The sequence below is a fragment of the Hypomesus nipponensis genome, chromosome 11 (genome assembly GCF_054491055.1).
Source record: "Hypomesus nipponensis isolate SF chromosome 11, ASM5449105v1, whole genome shotgun sequence".
NCBI lineage: Eukaryota > Metazoa > Chordata > Actinopteri > Osmeriformes > Osmeridae > Hypomesus > Hypomesus nipponensis.
The window spans coordinates 15,128,548-15,147,500 of record NC_140371.1 but is presented as its reverse complement, the minus strand read 5'-3'; the positions used below and the strand labels follow the sequence as shown (position 1 = coordinate 15,147,500).

Below are 18,953 nucleotides of genomic sequence, written 5' to 3'. Positions count from 1 at the left end.
AAAAAATCCATAAGCAATTGAAATGTGCAAAAACACTAAATGCTGTAATATAGCAGATAATATCAGTAACTTGTTGCCTCCACCCTCAACCATAGAATCCTCCTGCATCCTGGCACCAGCACACTCAGGAGTGTTGTGTGTTTGCTGGGGCTCATTTGTTTTAAGAACGGAGGGCTATTCATGAAGCAAATAAGCTTTGCCTAGTGCAAACAGTCCCCTTGTTAAACCATGCGCTTCTTATAGAGGATGAGGATCAGAAAGAGAGAGAGAGAGAGAGAGAGAGAGAGAGAGAGAGAGAGAGAGAGAGAGAGAGAGAGAGAGAGAGAGAGAGGGGGGGGGGTAGGGGATGAGGGGAAGAGCAAAAAGGGGGAGAAAGTGGGAGAAACGAGAGAAAGAGAGCGCGAAAGAGGTCCTCGTCTGTGCACTAATCCATAGACAAGAGATCATTTCAACCTGAGAAGCCCCGTCGCAGCTGAAAATGACTTGCAAATATAAAAACAAAAATTAATTTGGTCTGGTTCATTTTCTCGGCTCAACAGCGCGGATGAGTTTTTCTTAATGATAGCAGTCTAATGAGGAACTCAGCCAGGGCTGAGTGCTCTGCAGAGCAAGACCGGTCTTAGTCCAGAAGATTGATCTGACGCTTCTTTAGCTAGGGGGAGGGAGAGAGACAGAGACTGAGTATGAAAGAGAGTGATAATGAGAGAGAGTGAGAAAAGGTAGTGAGAAAAGGTAGATAGAAAACCGCCATAACCAGCTGATGACTGAGTCTGAATAAAGACGAGAGGAAGGTAGTGAGGTGAGTGATAACTGCAGAGGAGATCCAGGTTGCCTCAGTAGACAGACGCCATAGTTCCGTAATAAAGAGACCCCTTTAAGCCATTCCACCAGCTGTCAACCGCACCAGACACTGCCTCCGCTTTCTGTGTGTGTGTGATGCAGACTGCTGATTCGAAGCAGCTAACTGTGTGTAGATAACAGCATCATGGGAACTTTCATGTTCCCTGCTAGTCACAATTCTGCTCTTATCACTGCTAAGCAACAGAACCAAAAGGTTGACGGAACTCTTATCAATTGACTTCAAGCTACACAGACACCTGTGTACACAACATGCACGCGCACGCACGCACGCGCACGCACACACACACACACACAGCCCTCCAGCCCAAATCCACCTGGTCTGATGAGATTAATTACAAACAATGAGGTACCAACTGGCCTCTGAACACGATACCATCGAGTGACAACAATCAACAGCAGAAGCACTGAGAAGCAATGGGATCTCATCACTGCTACCCATAGGTGCTGGGAGATGATCTCTTATTGGCCGCTTCCCAGCCAGTGACTGATTGAGCCCAATTAGAGGTCCCAGGTGCATGGCTGTATTTATGTTGCAAGCATGTGACCTTTCCCTCCTCTGATCTGCTCTTTGGAGGCGCCCTGATCAACACGGTGCTGGTATTATCTGGACAGGGGCCCCCTGAATTAGTAATGTCTGGGATCTTTAAAAGACCGCCTGTGCCTGAATCTCAATGGCGAGCCAGGGATGCAATCAATTACCCTGTACCTTCAGATGGGCCAGATGCGTGCATGGACTGTAATGACTGGGAAAGGACCAAACTGGCCAGCCCAGTTTACCTTCAGGGTAGGCAAACTATCCCGAAATGATATCATCAACAAGTGAATGGTGTATTTTATCGTTAAGTGCAGTGACCAGAGAGCGACTACTTTCCTGACAGCAAGTGATTGCTTCTAATAGTGAAAGGTAAATGTGGATCATTTGAAGGTTGCAGAGATGTACCAGTGGATTATTTAAAGGCTTCTAACAGAATTATAACCACCTCTTCTTACCTTACCTTGTTCCCCTGGATATAAGCCTAGAAATGGTGCAATTCCATAAAGATAACACTGAGCCAGTCAAGGCCCCCTAACTGATAGAGACAGGCCTCGTCTGTGGCTGAGTCCCTCATGCGCCAGACATATGGCGGGCGAAAGCCGTGCAAAGCGTCTGAAATCCTGTGAAGATTGTGTGAATAATGCGGGCAGGGACTCCCAACTCCCCGCGCAGCTCACTCTGCTAAAACAAGGGAGCTGAGCGCCACTCCGCGAGAAGAAAACCGTGTCAGTGGCAATTGTTTTACCGCAATTATCCTCAAAGAGAACGGCGGTTAAATAGAATAAGCGTAGCCTGTCTCGGGGTTTAGCTACAAGTCAAAACCAAGGGCGAGTGGAGTGCGCGACAGAGTCTTGACTGTGTTGAGCGTGTGGGAGGTGAGCCACACGTAGGGAAGCTGTGAAGCACACATGAACGGGAGACCAAGGAGAGTTAGCTGTGATGGCGGTACCGAAGTTCACAGCACTGAGGGGGAGAACGGTGGTGTTTTGGTCTCTCTGACAACAGCGACGCCGCCACGACAGAGGAAACGGCATCGACAAGAAAGAGGAATATGTCGAGAGAGAACAACGGAGATGGAAAGGAGCAGGAGTGTGACAAAGAGAAGGGAAGAGGAGGCGATAAAAATAGAGGGAAACAAAACTGTCTAGAAGGGGTGGAGGGGGTGGGGTACACTCAATAGAAAAACAAGAGCGAGGAGTAGTTTGGGGAGGCGTAGAAGGGGGGGGGGGGGGAGGGAGGGAGAGAAACACTCTCCCGGGGAAAAAGAAAGCTAATAGTGTGCATTACAGCAGCCGCTCGTCTACTCACTACAAATGTCAGCAGCTCACTCCTGAGGCAGAGGCAGATAAACACCCGCTACTTTCAGGGACCTGCAGGCAGCTAACACCACCGAGCACACACACACACGCGCGCGCGCGCGCGTGCGCGCCCGCCCGCGCACAGGGACTGACAATATAACAAAAATACCAATCAAAGCACTCCCATCCTCCTCCACCGCCACCTCTCACTGTCCATCCTGGGGTAGTGACCCTTTGGCAGGGTGTGCTGCTAACGAACCCCATCGAACTGGAGAGTTCCTCAACAGAAGGAAAACTGTGTGTTTAAGAGAGGGGGAGGGAGGGGAACTAAGACTGGGGAGCGAGAGAGTTCAGGGCACAGGAGGGCAGTGTATAACATTGTATGAGACACAAATAGAAAACATGGCTGACATAAAAGAGGATGTTTGAAGGACAGAGAAGACAAGAAGAGACTGCCATGGAAACGGAGTGCGTGTTCCGTTGACCTCTGCGGGAGGGCACGGAGCGTGCCTTGTGTCGCGCATTAGTCATCGTTAGTGTTTTAAAAGCGGGAGTTAATCAGCAGCGGTTAAATGATCTGGCATCATTACCCAGAGAGGAGCCATTCTGCAGGTAGATTACACATTGTTGATTACAGCGCCAGACTGTGAACACTTTATGACTCTTCTTGCGAGATCAGAGCCAAGCGTTTAGGGCAGCTCTGTGAATCGTTTTCACACACACTGAGTGTCATACAAATGATACAAAATAACCTGATAGCATAGTACACATTGAGCAGAAATTAGAATTTCCTCAATGTCCACGTGCAAACACACACCTTCACACACAAACAAGCAAACACACGCATGACGGTCACCATCATGTCTTCACACGAATCTCTGAAAATTCATGTCTCCATGTCAACCACCCAGCAACATTTTGTCCTCCCTCCTCCCCCATCAGCCACTTCAGGGCCACCATACTTCCCATCCAACAAGTCCCTGGGGGCAGGAAAAGCCAACATCATGAAGTCCATCATTTCCACAAACACGTAGTGGCACATCCACACTCTAGAGGGCAGAGTTGAATCAGACTACCAGCGCTAGCGCACGGTAGCGCCGCCGCTAAATAGCCCAACCTAGCTCTCGCGCCAGCTTTTGCACTTCGCCAGGACGGGTAAAGCCCAGGGTGCGGGCAGAAATAAAGAGGTGAAACGCAGAACTGAGAGGCAGTGTGAGTCCGGGCTCCCCGGTCGGTTCTCGTGAGCCTGACTTGTTTAGATGCATGATTAAGAAGGTCAGGTTTAATGAAGCTCTGCGGGCGAAAGTTCACAGGATCCCCTGGCTCTGTTTACCCTGTCAGGGGCAGGAGGGAGCAGGGGAGGGACGCCAGATTGGGGTTCACCAGGGTGGAGTGGAAGGTGGGTTACACAGTAGATCTTCAGCCCGTACACTGGCTTCCTTTGAATGTTAAGCGTGATCGGAAGAGGCGGCCCCTCACCTGGAGGGTGGAGTCGCTGCGTAGCTCTCGGCCAGCGAAGATGACCCTGAGCTGCTCCCCCTGGACGCCCTGCAGACGGCCCACGGTCTCCTTCAGCTTGGCGATGCTGGCTCCCTCCTCCAGCTCCAGTGGGAAGCCATGACTGGAGTTAAACCTAACGTACACTGACACGCAGAGCACACACATTGGAGAAAGAACAGAGAGTCAAGTCAATAATACAGTTGAGAGGGAGAGGGTGTGTGTGTGTGTGTGTGTGTGTGTGTGTGTGTGTGTGTGTTTCCTCCACCCCCCCATATCCCCTGGATGAGGGCAGATCCAGGTGAGTGCGTCTGGTAGCAGGGTCGTGTTTGAAGCAGACGTAAACAGAGGAGACTTGAAGGACAGACAAAAAAAAAAGGCCGACAGGCACAGAGGGAAGGAAGAAAGAAAGAAACAAAAGGCAAGACAACGACAGAGAGCGGGAATGAGGGAACACGTGACTTGGGACGTGCGTGTTTGTGGTGGGAGGAGGAAAGGGTGTTGGGATAATAGGTGATAGGCAGGTGGAGACAATGAGACCGGCTTAAAATTCAGCCAGCTTAGCCACTCTGAAAATCCCCAAACCCATTCATTAAGATGAGCGAGATTTGGAGGAAGTATTTTTGCTGTTATCGTTTCTGCTTATTATTCTAATTGAAATGAGTCAACCTTTTCAAAAGGCCCCAGAGGCAAGGAGATAAATTCAGGACTGTAAAATGGCTGATCGAGGAAACGCCGGCAATCAAATTGGAAATTATGGGGAAATGTGTGTGGACTACCTAGGCATGTTAAGGATATACACAAGCTCTGATTGAGGGGGCATTAGCCAGCACATTGTTTCAGCAATAATAAACATGTCAATTCACCCAAGTAAATAGGCAGCTATGGCCCCCTGCATTAATTATTCACACGTACACATTATTATAATATAGAAGAGAAAAAAGTATTCCTGCCTAGGTTAGGGGGACATCTTTTGGCAGTCATTACAGGAAATGACCTCGGCTGACAGTGTTGACTTAAACACTGTGAAGGAAATAAAGGCTCTGATTGCTGCTAAATGACACAAGCGGAGCAAGGCTTGGCGTGGAGCTCAAGAGACTTGTGAAGTGATTGCTTGCTCCTTTTTGGTGACATTCCCTCCCGAGGACCGTTTACCAAACAATAATTGCGGATACATTTTCATTTGGAGGCGAACAATGTATAAATAAAAGGGTGGTTATGGAAGAAATCAGTTGCCCCTGGTGTTTGTCTCACCTCGCCAGTTAGTTTGGACATACCACTACTACCGTTAGATTATCTGAGAAAACACCAGCCTTCATCTATACAGCTAAAGCCAAGGATGACAGTGCGATCAGCCTTCTGTCTCTTTGTGGTCAAGTCTAAAGCAGGCCCATTTAGAGCACTGAGGCTGGGAAGATAGGGCACTGATTTTCATTAAGTTCCCTGGTGTTTTGCATCCCATCCTGGAGGATAACAAATGAGTAAATTCCTCCATTGTCATGTTCCATCAGAGAAGACGTCAGTCTGGCGAGAGCGCCACAACGTGACAGGATTGCTCGAGTTCTCCGTCCCAGTGGAAGGTTGTTTCGTCAAGCGAAGCAGGATTAGCTTGAATAGGCAAGACTCGAGCTTTGAGGACATCAACACCACCATGGCTGTGCACATGAGGAACAGGAATCCAGCCACTGCCAATGGCAAGCTCCCCTACAATATTTACATATCTAAAATAGACACTGCAACCCAACATGTGAGATAGCAGACATCAACATGGCATGGACCATCTGACACCCCTGAACAGAGTTAGTCACAACATGTGGTCCACAGCTCCAGACCATGGCTGTCTGTTCCCCCGCTCCTCTGAACAGCCCTAACTGCACCAGTTGGAAAACTAGGACACTCCACATAAGGGAACACCATGACTGGCAGAATGAATTCACTGTCCTCATCATGAAATGTCTGTAATTAGCCACCAAAACTCCATGATGAGAGGAGATACAGAGGGAGAATGGGAGAGAGAAACAGGAGAGAGAGAAACAGGAGAGAGAGAGAGAGAGAAACAGGAGAGAGAGAGAGAGAGAGAGAGAGAGAGAGAGAGAGAGAGAGAGAGAGACAACCGAGGGCGGACAAATGCAATCCAGCCCTGTCAATCAAAGCAAGAGGGCAGGGTTTCCTGGGCAGCCAATGATTTGTGTCTGGGTGGAGTGGCAGGCAGCCAGATCAATACAGGCCGCATGCAGGCAGTAATATGAAGACAGATTGGCTGAATACTTAACTGCTGCATCGCAGAAAAGGAGCCAGGGGAGTCTTTAGCATAGGAGCCAGACAGCCCGAGAGACGAGGGGAGGAGGAGAAAGAGGGGCAAAGGGAGCGAGAGAGCAAGGAAGGGATGAAAGAAGATAAAAGGAAATGGGTGATTGGTGGGAGGGAGAGGCAGTATGGAAAGGGACGGGGATTAGGGGGAGAAAATGACAGGAGGACAGAGGAGTCAAGCAGAAGGTAGGAAGGGAGAACGCGAGGAGAGGCATGACTATCTCCCTTCGTCATAATGATGGAAGTGATTGACAGCTGGCAAGCCTATCTGATTCCTCTGAAGATCCAGGGGCGGTGTCTGCGTTTCCTATAGGATGATGACAGACTCTACAGGCGGTGGTTAGAGAGACTCGGAGGAGACAAATACCTCCAATTTCGGAGCCCCCCTAACTCCTTTCTGCTTCACATTGATTAGCGATAAAGCACCAAGCCTGGCTGCCCCCCCAAAAAAACATAAAATATGGTCAAATCTATAGCGTCTAATTTCCCCCCACATATAACAATAAAGAAGATGGATGTCCTCAATTCCAGAACTCACTTTGATCAATTAAGAGAACCAATTCCCATGCGGCCGGTACTAGGAGCTTATCCCCTTCCACCATCCTGTTCTCTTGCCCAGAGTGATACAGGTGGAGTACCCGTGTGAAGGATGGAGCCTGGAGCATACTAGGCGTCTGTGCGCGTGTGTGTGTGTGAGTGGCCTGGCTAACCTTCGCAAGGATGGCATCGGCGTTGGGGCAGACGCCAGGTCCCACCAGCCTGCTATGCACTGGAGGATCATATTTCAGATCAATAGAAGGATTGGGAGCGGAACCCTTTCAGTAGCGGAACATTTCGGCACCAAAAGCCTACCTCAGTGAGACATCGAGGAAATATAGCGTTGCCCACCCTATCTGTACGCTCCTGTTAATCTGGGACACTGAGATAACTCAACACACACATAGGTTCAAAACACACACATCAACATAAATACACACACAAACATTTCCAACAGGTGACCAGATAGACAACATTCTCATACAAAGAAATGATGATAAAAACGAAGTCTCTCCTGAGATAAGACTACTGTATGCTACGTCTGGGTACGTGGGGGGGGGGGGCGACACACCTGCAGAGTGATGCTGGCCACACGCTGCGTTGTTATTGGAATAAACCTCACAGGCGAACAGTTTCTACCTGCCAATGTAGAAGTCCAAGATAGAAAGAAGCTTAGATTGCTGTTGTAAACAGTGTTGTGCCTTCTGGGTCAAAAGCAACACAAGCAGAAATGGCCCAGCAATAAAGCAGAATTTATTGTTATCTGCAGATTGTTCGGAGCTCGCAGTCACCTGTGGTGGCAATTCATTCCGTGGGGACTTCTTTTTTTGTGCTGACAAAAGATAGTCATTATTTAGCACCGGGAGGAAAAAAGCTATTATGTTATGCGTGGTATAGCATAAGATGGCCTGTTTCTGTTGAGAGAGCGAACGGGACACGCAGGCTGGTGTGGTGAGCGTGGCAGAGGGGCGCTGGGTAGCATGCTTGGTTGGCACTGCCAGCCTGCCTGTCACAGCTCCATCTGAGGGTGGGGAGACAGAGGGAGGTCATTAACAATGGTAATTAACCATTAGCCTGCATCTGCCACCTGCAGCACCTCAGGAGTGGCACAGCGACACGGGCAGAGACACGCACGGCTGGTCTCGCCCGAGAGAGGGAGGAAGGAAGGGAGGGAGGGAGGGAGGGAGGGAGGGAGGGAGGGAGGGAGGGAGGGAGGGAGGGAGGGAGGGAGGGAGGGAGGGAGGGAGGGAGGGAGGGAGGGAGGGAGGGAGGGAGGGAGGGAGGGAGGGAGGGAGGGAGGGAGGGAGGGAGGGAGGGAGGGAGGGAGGGAGGGATAGGCAAGAAAAAGATGGAAGACAGATGAGAGGGAGAGAGGAGGGGGAGATTGAGGAGGGGGAGATTGAGGCAAATGGAAACCGAGAGCATAGTCAGTCAAGGAGATAAAAAAAAAAAACAAGGGTAAATAGAATGGCAATGACATCTTCTATCCAACTTGTTTATAATGATAAAAATAATAACAGCAGGCCTGTCAACCTTTCACCTTGCTCAGAAGAGGAGACATTGGCAACAGTACATAATGCATGCAGTTCATATGCATTCAGAGCTTAAGTCAACCCCTTCGTCAGTCAAAGCCCTCTGGTATTGCCCGTGTGTCCACTTTACAATAAACTCCCCTCACAGACACTCAGACATTCCACTCGTCCCTGTAAACCAGTCAGCTGAAGTGCAGTGTGGAGTGAGTCCAGGTGGACTTTATTGGGTAGGATAGAAGTCCAGGGGCATCAGTGAAAAGGCCAGACGCATTATCCCCTTTCCCCAGATCTTTTAGATCCACTCTGCTCACCTCCCTCCTCCCGTTCCTCTGCTCATTTTAGTCCTCCTCGGAAGCCATCTCACCTGTGCCCTCTCTCCCACCTCCCTCATATTAACGGCACCGCCGCTCCCGGCGCATATTTGCATGAGAGCCACTGTAACCAATTCCAATTTCAGACAGAATTTGTTTTCCCAGACCCCATCAGCTGAGTTTTAATTAGAAACCGCACCGTTCGGAGAGAAGCCCCGGTTGCGTTTGAGGTGGCTGTTCATTGCGGCGGGGGAGCTCAAGCATGAAATTATTCGGTGGTGTAATCATTGACTAAACAATAAAACATTAATTCTGGTAAAATGACTCAAACGGAGATATTAAGTGAGAGGAATTGGGGTATCTGGGATGTGGGCTACACAGTGGTGGGAAGAAAACACACAAACCAAGAAAATCAACATTAACCTGGAGCTTGAAGATATAGATCTTTGTTAAGAGTCCACCCCAGCTCCCTCTTCTCATCCACGACTCCAAGGTGACCTTGGGTTCATGTGTTTGGGGTAAGCAGGAGCGTACAAGGGAACAATCGAGTCTGTCCTTTCATCCAAATCAATATGACTGGATAGGGATTTGAGGGATACTCTTGTGTTGTTGATCTATACGGCCCTGTACCTGGTACACACCTTCATATTTACCTCACATTCAATTGGTATTGATTGACAGTAATACAGTCATTATCCTCTTGGACTTCCGAGAGTCTCTTATCTTCCCCGGAGGCAATTAGGCACTAGCACAACGTCAGCTCAAACCGCCAATATCTGTCCTTTTCACCCATTCCTGCTCATGTCTCCCCTTTCTGCTTGCAGTTTCTCTCCTTCCTGCTCTCTCTCTCGCTCTCTCTATCCATTTCCTTCGATCATCCCTCCCCCTTTCTTACCCCCTCTTTCATGACAGTGAGCTGGGAGATATGAAAACTTGTGATTGACACACCAATTTCCTTTCTGCCACCACGCACCAAAGCCTTGATTTCTCAAGGTCCTCTCTTCCCCTTCGTCTCCCATGGAACCAATAAATGGAGATGGGAATAAAAAGACATCAGAATTCGGATAAAGCAATAAGACCTATTGAATGTGTAAATGTGTGATTATAACTGGAGCCGTTTCAAATGCCTAATCTTTTCTCCACCCAACAGTAAGCCTCAGCCTTTGTGTCACATTAGCCGACTTGTTTGACTACTCTGAATGGGGGTCAAGGAAATGAATACACTTAGGTCTATAGAACAAAGACCTTAATGCTGACTGAAAAAACTGCATCGATAATATTCAAAATCTTACTCATTAGCATACACTGTTAAAGTTCAGCATCACTAATGTTGGTAAAGTGTTGAAAGATGACAATGTGGAGTCTCAAAGAACAGGGGTCAGGTCTCAAACCCAAAGGACAAACAGATTCAGGGCTGCGTAAAATGACAAGGTTTGGTTGGGATGGGGGATGTCTAGCCAACTCCTAAAATAAACAAAATTAAAATAAAATTATAACATATTTAGCACTGGCTTGTCAAAACTAAATTAAGTAGCCACCAGAATGAATTAAAAACCCATATGATTCAATAAAATCCAATTCTCAGACACACATCCACTTTATGGCCGTATGTGGGACACTGACCATCACAACCAGTATACAACCTTGTTTGGTATTCCAAAACCCCCCCTGCACTAAGCAAAGTCCATTCAGACATACTTTGTAGAGTTAGGTGTGGAAAAACTTGACTGGCAAGCATAGATCCCTGACCTAAACACCATCAAACACATTTAGGATAGGCTAAATTACATCTGATGCGAGCCAGGTCTAATCGCCCAACATCAGTGGCCAACCTTCCTAATGCTCTTGTGGCTGAATAACCCTGCAGCAATGTTCCAACATTTAACCTATTTGAAAGCCTTCCCAAAAAAGGGAAGACAGTTATAGAAACAAATTGGGACCAACTCCCCATAATTTGCCATGGTTTTGTAATGAGAGGGATACAAAGAAGTGTCCGTATACTGAGCAGCGTCCATATCCTATTGGCCACTCAGTGTAGGCCTACCTCTTACAATCCAACGCTTTGGCTACAGCCTATCTTGTAGGTTCACATTTGTGCTAATCTCACTTTAAATACCTCAGCACTGATACTCCTGCTCTCTCTAATGTAAGTGAAAAATGACTGAAGACTAATGTGGACACATATTCACGAAAAAAATATTCTGAGCCCAGAGTCTCTTTAAAAGGCAGGAAAGACACTTAGCTGCAACGAACGAAAAATCAATAGCAATTTATTCTCTCCTTGGACTCCAAACATAGTAAATAATCCCGTCACTTTCTCTCTTCCAGTTGCACCACTTTTTGTCCCGAGAGTGCTGTGGCGTCCCCTCTTCCTCGCTCCCTCTCTTCATTGTAGACCTCTCTAACCTCTGAGTGTGTCTCCTCCCGGCTCATTCTGGGGTCTTTCCACTGGGACACAAGACTCAAAGGAAGTAAGCCGCTCCACCAAACGCCTGCCATGAGGCCGGGAAGACTTGAGTGTCGAGTCTGTCTGAAATTGTCCCTCGCCCGTTTCAAATGCACACATTTTCCTCCAATCTGATTTGACAAAGTAGCACTCAGTTCTTATTATAGGGTAAAACGTATCCATGGTCACGGTCACACTGTCCTGTCACTCACTTAGATGCTGCACATTCCTGATAAAGGCTGTTTACAGGTATCTGATCTGTCCGCTCCATGTTGACAGGATAGCCTCAAGGGAATGTGCTCTGAGAGAGACCCTGTCTTACATGGACAGTATGTCTGATGGTCAATACAGGACCGACAAGTTCAATAGAGTTGGCTTCCCTAATAGAAATTGGTTTCATTTCTCAGCTTTCCTAAGTCCTTTCTAGAGACAATCCTTTTTGATCAATTTGATCAAAGCACTCACGCCGCTCCCTGAGGTATACAAGACCTTTTGCTGACACTTTACTTTCATTTTATGGGCTACCCAGCAGGCTGCTACTTAGAGGAGCAGCAGAAATGAAAAAGGCATACAATCAACATGAAAGAGAGTTCTTGGGCTGAATCATTAGAAAGGCTGACATGTGAAAATGGTTAGTCTGTGAATAAAACTGTGAAAATATCTATGCTGTCAAACATTCACAGCATGAAGTACATTCCCCCAGAACTGAACCATTTTGTTTAGCCTCCATCCAAAAAGTTTTGAAACAGACACATGGAACCAAAGCATCTCTTAAACCAAAAAAAAACTGCCTCCAGAGAATTTCTGAACAAGAATTAAGAGACTTTACAAGTGGGGATCCCACACACAGACACAATCAATATGTTTTTCTAAGCCTTTAACAGTGAGTTTCTCGAGTCTGACAAATCAAGAAAAAAAATCAAGGCTATTTCACTCAGTAGCGATCTAGCTCAGATTAATCTTGCGTTTCTATCTTGAGGGGCAGCCTAGATACAAATACTGAGTTTGGAGAACTTTATTTAGACATTTGGAGAGGGCATCATCCTTTCTCAATGCCTGACAACAGCCTTCCTTAGCTTTACGATACATCTGTCCCATCAGTCACACTAAACCTCAGAAAGAAAGGAAAATAATCTCCCCATTGCCCCCTAAAGAAAGTGTGTGACACAACAACATTACCCAACTCTGCTACAAACATTTCTGTCTGGCAGATGAGTTGTGAGGTTAACCTAATTTTCTCCTAATTAATCACCTACTTGCTAGAGAGTAGGTTAACGACAAAGTCCACGTGTTCCTTGTTGGCAGTCACTAGCCATGTTTGATACACCTTACTGTTTACATAAATGCAGTGTATAGTAGACGCAGATCACAAATGCACATATACACTGTGTGGGGCCACAGGTAAAGTTGACGTTTAGTCTTCTCAGGACTGTCAGAACAATAACGTCGACGTTACTGTACTATACTTAAGAGTACCCAGATCTAATAAAAACTCCCACTCCCAACTAGCTAACGTTACTGTTAGATAGCTAAAGTGCTATGTAACGTCGAGTTTGTCTCAAAGACAGCTACTGTAGGTGTAAACGTCCAAAAGCACCTCAATCCTTTCCTTAGACACTGGATGGACAATGTCAAACGAACTATCACATACCAATCATGCTGAGGACATGTCCTCTACGTGTACAGTGCAGAACGCAGATGCAGGCGGCTGGAGACCTCCATACGTATTGACATCGACTGTACTGGTGTACCAGGGAGGGCGGGAAATGTAGTCCTTGTTTATACACTATCCTCGTAGCTATACTCGCAATGCATTAGATATTGATGAGACTGTTGCATTTTATACTTAAACATGTGTCAATACACCTGTAGTGAAATGTTATAGTCATATAAATATGTGTTAGATGCCAAAAAAGAAAAATACTGTTCTGTAAAGTGACATCACACCGGAAACGTGACAAACCGGAACTAGTGTTATTAATGGAAATTGAACGTGCATTTGTACTGTTGATAAGATAATACAGTAAAAATGGCAAACGCTGATATTACAAACCTCAGAAAATTTTAGGACTTCCGCAAGCCAGCCCCTGTAACTGTAATAATGGGGGAAATGCCGGTATCGCAACCTTCCGAATGTGAAGGCGGGCGGAATAACGAATGCATCCTTCAACAAAGGACAGAGGCGGCTAGTATTGGAATTGCCAATAGAGTAAGATTATTTTTTTTATCTCATAATTTTATTAGGGCCACAGGTAATTATGACATTTAGAATTTCCAACACTGCCCGAATGAGAATGTAATGTAAATGATTTGTTTAAAGCTAACGTTAATTAACGTTGGCTAATGTGCTAAGAGTGTCAGTAGCATATTGAAATGTAATCATCATATAAACGCCAAAAAGCATGGACTGTATTCATCTTAACCTATCGTAATTATGCTGCTGTCATAAGGACAATTATAGTGAAGGGGTGTGGTGGTGCGCGTGCGTTGATCGTACCTCCTCCAGTGCAATCAGATTGACAGGTGCACCAACCATTAATTTGCAGGCCACATAAGTGTCCCCCTACCCAGCTGTCTAAACCTTGACACCAATTGATTACTCGATGAAAAATACTTTATACTATGTCTGGAATATTTTTTCTTCCAGCCATCATCATTTTAGTGGTGCTTAGTTAAAATAGGTAAATAGATAACTGTACGCTTTGCTTGATGGGGTGAAAACAGCGACCATTTACCCCATTTCTGCAACACTCTCCACAATACCGTATTATCATAAATAGGCTGTATTTATATAAAAAAGACCAAAGTTTAACAGTTATTCTTTCAGCTTTATCTAGTCCCCACCTCCATACTGAAATAAGCATTAGTAACATAAACAACAAACACAACAAGTGTATGATATGCATACAGTAAAGGCTCTTCACAAATAGTTTAGGACTTGAATATGTCATTAGATAGATAAACTATTCAAAAGAATAAGCATATCAGAAATAAGCATACATTAAACATTTTCTTTCATTGTACTGGACACAAGATTCATCCAATAAAAGCTATTAAGAGCTTGAAGTACTTGAAGTCTTCAAATCTGTTGATTTGGGGATTCTTTTAATGAATTGTCTTGTTTGAAGCTTTGCCTGTGTTTGTTGACTGCACATGGGCCAGCTAAATCTCAGCTACCAGTAAATGATGCAAACTTCATTAATATTCAAATTGAAAAAGCATCAACGTAATGTTTTCTGCATCTCTTCAAATATGATGTGGCGTATAACAACCCAACTTGCACGGTAAAATGATTGACTAAACATGATTCAATTTGCATATTAATGAGTGAGATGACAGATTATAATATTTGGCCTTTTTCCTTTTCCCTTCAGGGAGCAACTGTAGTTTCAGACATTTTACTTTTCTGAAATAGCAAATAGCTTTGTAAAAAATAAATGAAAATAAGAATACTGACATTTAATTTAATATAGGGTTCTTAAAAAAAAAAGAAAGGATCAGTAGACCTAATGTATAATAATAATAACAATAAACCTTTCCAGTTACATTTACACATTTATTTTCCCTAACAATAGCTTTGTTCTTTACCATTGTTTTTAAAATCTCCATTTGTAGTGTGATTCACACTGCTTTATAATTCTGAATGTCTGTCACTTTGTCTGTCAAAAGGTGACATATTTGAAGCTACAAATTAGCTAGAGTAATTTTCCAAATGTATTATTATTTTGAAATGTCAGTCTTTTCTTTTGAAATGATTATGGTTCGAATTGAAACATGTTTCTCATTCATTTATAATCATAAATACAGTCATTTTAGAGCCTTAAATGCTCTTTCCAGTACAGTGAAAAAATATAAAATTGTGTTTATTCAAAACACTTATAGAGAGAGCGTGTATGATAGTAATACAAATGTTTGTCAACCTACAAACAAGTATAGCCCCACAAGAAATATACTGAGCATGGTCCCAGAATTGTTGCCAATGTGTACATTAAACACAGCAAACCACCTGTGTGTTCCTGTCTCTCCCAGGCTATGAAGATTGAGACAGGGATCCTAACCCACTCCCAAGCTGCAGAACTCCAGTTTCTCAGATCACGGGTCCGAGAGCTAGAGAGAGAGAAGGCGGCAATGGCGTCAGAAAACCAGCGCTTGAAGAACATGCTAGTTAAGGGTGAGACTGAGGAAGGCGTTGGGAAAGGTCGGGCGTGTTAGGGAAGTTGTAGCCACGTGCAGGAGAAGAAGAAGAAGGGAAAGAAGGAGGGTAGAAGTTGAGGATGAAAGAAACAGGAGACATCTGGTCAGAAACACAGTCATGACGGAATGAGTTGAACTAGTCATTGGTTTATCATTGATTTACCATTGGTTCATTAGGCTATCACAGATCACTTGATGCTGTTTCTTCAATTTCTGTTTTTCAGAGATACCTGGGTTGCTGTCCACCATGTGGCAGACCATGGGCTCAGCCAGTCAGAACCCTCACCCTGCCTCCCCGCAGACCGTTTCTGCGGCAACAGGAAGGGACAGCTTCTTATACATGCATCAGCATTCCATGTCAGGACACTCGACACAGGACAGAGACTACAGTCGCTCCCTGCACCAGCCCATGTCCAACCACTCCTCCATGGGCCAGGACGGCCTTAATGGGGATTTACCCAACTATGGAGCCGAAATGGCCGCCAGTGAGGACGATGTGAATGGGGATGACTTGGACCTGAGTAATATGGAGGGCGATGACCCCCATGGATGTGCCACCTCCCTTTGCAGCCCGGTAGAGATTCCGGAGATGAGGCTTTGCTCAGAGACGCACTGCGGCAATGGAGACTCGAACCTACATGTAAGAAACGTGTCCGGTCTTTTACTACGGGATTGCAATGTTGATGCAGTCCAGCTAGTGTAGCAGTCCTCATGGTATTGGTCGACTTGTTTTCTTCTCCGAGGTTTTACGTTGTCCTTTCCACCACCTTATCTACCCAGGTCAACCACATAGAGGTGTACCCAGGCTCCGGTGTTTTCTGTGAAATACGGTCCTGGCATGCAGCCAATCAGACGCAGTCTCCAACAGCGATGGCACGGACCCTGTTGCTGGGCGTGTTTGACATGGACACGCTGATGAACAGCAACCTGAGGGGGGGCCGGAGCCGTAGGCCAACCTATCCTGAGCAGCGCAATGCCCTGGACCCCCATAAGATCAACGCCATCTACAGTACGTGTGCCATTACAAATTCATTTCCTCTGTGATATCGTTGTATCTAATTTCCGGTGATTCAACAGCCTTTGTTAGTTAAATTCCATTTCCTTTACTTCGTTTTATTTATTGACACGTCCCTGGCCCCGTGTATAGTTGTTCCGTTCGTTCATCTTTTCTTTGCTGGGGTTCAGTCATTAACTTACAGCCAATGAGGGATTCTTGGGCAGCATCAGGGTGCAATGAGATTTGTCAAGTGCACATATAATGCACGTAACGCCATGTCAATGTTCCTTCCACTTGTAAGAAGACACAGCTTTTGTCCAGCATTAAATATCATTCAGTCATCGAGTTTCATTCTACATTAGCGTCGCACGTTTTGATCTTGTTACATTCATCTAGTCATTGGGAAGTGATGTTTCCTCCTTAGTAGCTAGCATCCAAGTAAGCCCCTCATATGCATGTTATTAGCATGTGCATGTTATTAGGCTGGGCTTGAGTGTGGAGATGTCACCATAATTCAATCTTGGTATAGAGAATAATTATTTGTTTCTTCTCTATAGCAAGATTGAATTATGGTGACATCTCCACTCTCAAGCCAAGCCTAATAACATGCACATGAGGGTCTTACAGGCATGTTTATATTTATATATATGTATATATATATATATATTGGAGACGATGAGGATTGAGAGGGGTGCGTGTGGCGGAGACGGCTTGGCCCTTTTCCGATCCAGTAGTCCCCCTTCATTCATCATCATTTTGGTTTTAATGGGCTGACAGGTCTGGCATGGCTGAAAAACGGCTGTGTTCCTCCCCGCCCCTCCTCCCTCCTCCTTCCCTGTGTCCCTCTGTCCAACTGTTGTTGTGCTGTCTGTCGCTCTCTCCCTCCGCAGATGCCACCCTGGCACGCTTCCCATTGGCTAGGAAGGGACAGATTGGGACCGGGATCAACTCCAAGCTATCCGAGATCCGCTTCCGATCCAGGAAAGTCAAACGGGAAAATCTCTGAGAGACCGTACCACCCCGTCACCACCAAAGACAGTGTCATTCCATCGCCATTTCTGAGTCGTTTTTACATGGACTGTGTGTGTTCCTTTTTTTGTCGTATGCCTCAATAACTTATCACTAGAGCCCAGTGTTTCGGTGCCAGTGACCTCTGCACATTAGTCTCATGATATTTATCCATTGATTTCTGTGATCCTCAGTATTAGACTCCCTCTTGAGAGCTCCATTACCTTCCCTCGATTTCATTTTGTGTCCCATCCCCTCTCTATCACCTCCCTCTGAGAGGAGCCTCAGTCCCCTGGAGATGTCACTGTAACCCCCCACACACACACACCCCTCCCACACACACCCCTTTCCCTAATGGACCCCCAGGTACTCTCAGCCTCCAGGAAGGAGACATGAGGAGCAGAAATTAATTCATCTTTAAGGACTTGGGTCTCGGGTGTCATCATGTTTTAGAGTTCACCTGGCCCACTGGGGCTTTTGGGGTGGATTCAGTTCAGCTTTGAAGTGGGAGAGAGATTGTGGTTTTACCTACAGGTAATGTGTAATATGTCTTGCAATGTGCCATGTCAAGTTGTTGGATTTTGTGGTCGTAAAAAATAAAGTTTGATTGTTGCTTGATAGTTATTTTTAATGCTACACCAAAAACAATAGATGTCTTTATATTTCCATCTACTCTCTTGAACATATATAAAAATATAAAGAATTATATTTAACATTTTGATTTACGTATTTAGTCCTAGTTTCTCCTGTGCAAGTAAGTGGAGTAGTATGGCAAGGGGATGGCCCTCAAAGTAAGTGAAACACACCCTTAATCTCAGTCATCCTTTATCAGAGATTACCTGCTAAACTTCTCATGTATCTTTGTCCACAAACACCCACACAGATAGGGCTAAACAGAAGCTCATTGGTTAAGAGCGTGATCCTCATCCCACCTATTGAGAGAATAATATCCCCATAGTGCAGGTCATTGTGGTAAGCTTTGTTTGGTCTCAATACAAATTCAATAAAGCTGTATTGCTCCTGTTAAAGGCATCGCAGTGAGCTACAGAAAGTGAAGGAAAGCTGAGCTCATCGCAGGAATCATTTATGTGTTTGAGAGAAAACAAAATGCCACTGATCCACAGCTATTGTACCTGCTATCTGCTTTTTCGGCCCCCCAAGGCAGCATTCTCACCTCTGGCAAATTAATAATTTAATGACAAATCTCTCCCCTTTTCTCTCTCTCTTTCTCTCTCTTGCTTTTATATCTCTCCCTCTTATTGTTAACTCCCTGTCTCTTTCACCCTACTGGCCCCCTGGGTTTCACAGTGTCACTGTTTCTCTGAACCAAAGAAAGAAAGGGGGAAAACAATCAGAGCGTTCCTGACGGCATGTCTAGTCTGGACCCTGGCTATGAAATCAATATGGTCTTTCTGATGTTTTCATTT

At 45.7% G+C, this 18,953-nt stretch overlaps 2 protein-coding genes across 3 annotated transcripts in view; one reads left to right on the top strand and one right to left on the bottom strand.

The window, feature by feature from the left end:
* prkn (parkin RBR E3 ubiquitin protein ligase) overlaps window positions 1-13,123 on the bottom strand; it is a 38,174-nt gene extending 25,051 nt beyond the window's left edge. Inside the window, exons 1-2 of one of the 2 annotated variants that reach the window (XM_084709982.1) lie at window positions 12,979-13,123; window positions 4,174-4,337 (exon numbers count right to left, since the gene is read on the bottom strand). In XM_084709982.1, coding sequence (XP_084566108.1) covers window positions 4,174-4,337; window positions 12,979-12,985 — 171 coding nt within the window. In that variant the 5' untranslated portion in view covers window positions 12,986-13,123. The remainder of the gene's footprint in view (window positions 1-4,173; window positions 4,338-12,978) is intronic. The other variant, XM_084709981.1, reaches the window with a different exon arrangement.
* A 181-nt stretch (window positions 13,124-13,304) lies between these two features.
* On the top strand, window positions 13,305-18,144 carry LOC146268307 (uncharacterized). The gene is made up of 5 exons (XM_084710047.1): window positions 13,305-13,536; window positions 15,357-15,498; window positions 15,746-16,161; window positions 16,302-16,530; window positions 17,409-18,144. The coding sequence occupies exons 1-5, from the start codon at window positions 13,429-13,431 to the stop codon at window positions 17,522-17,524; spliced, it is 1,011 nt and encodes a 336-aa protein (XP_084566173.1). The 5' UTR covers window positions 13,305-13,428; the 3' UTR covers window positions 17,525-18,144.
* Window positions 18,145-18,953: the final 809 nt, after the last annotated feature.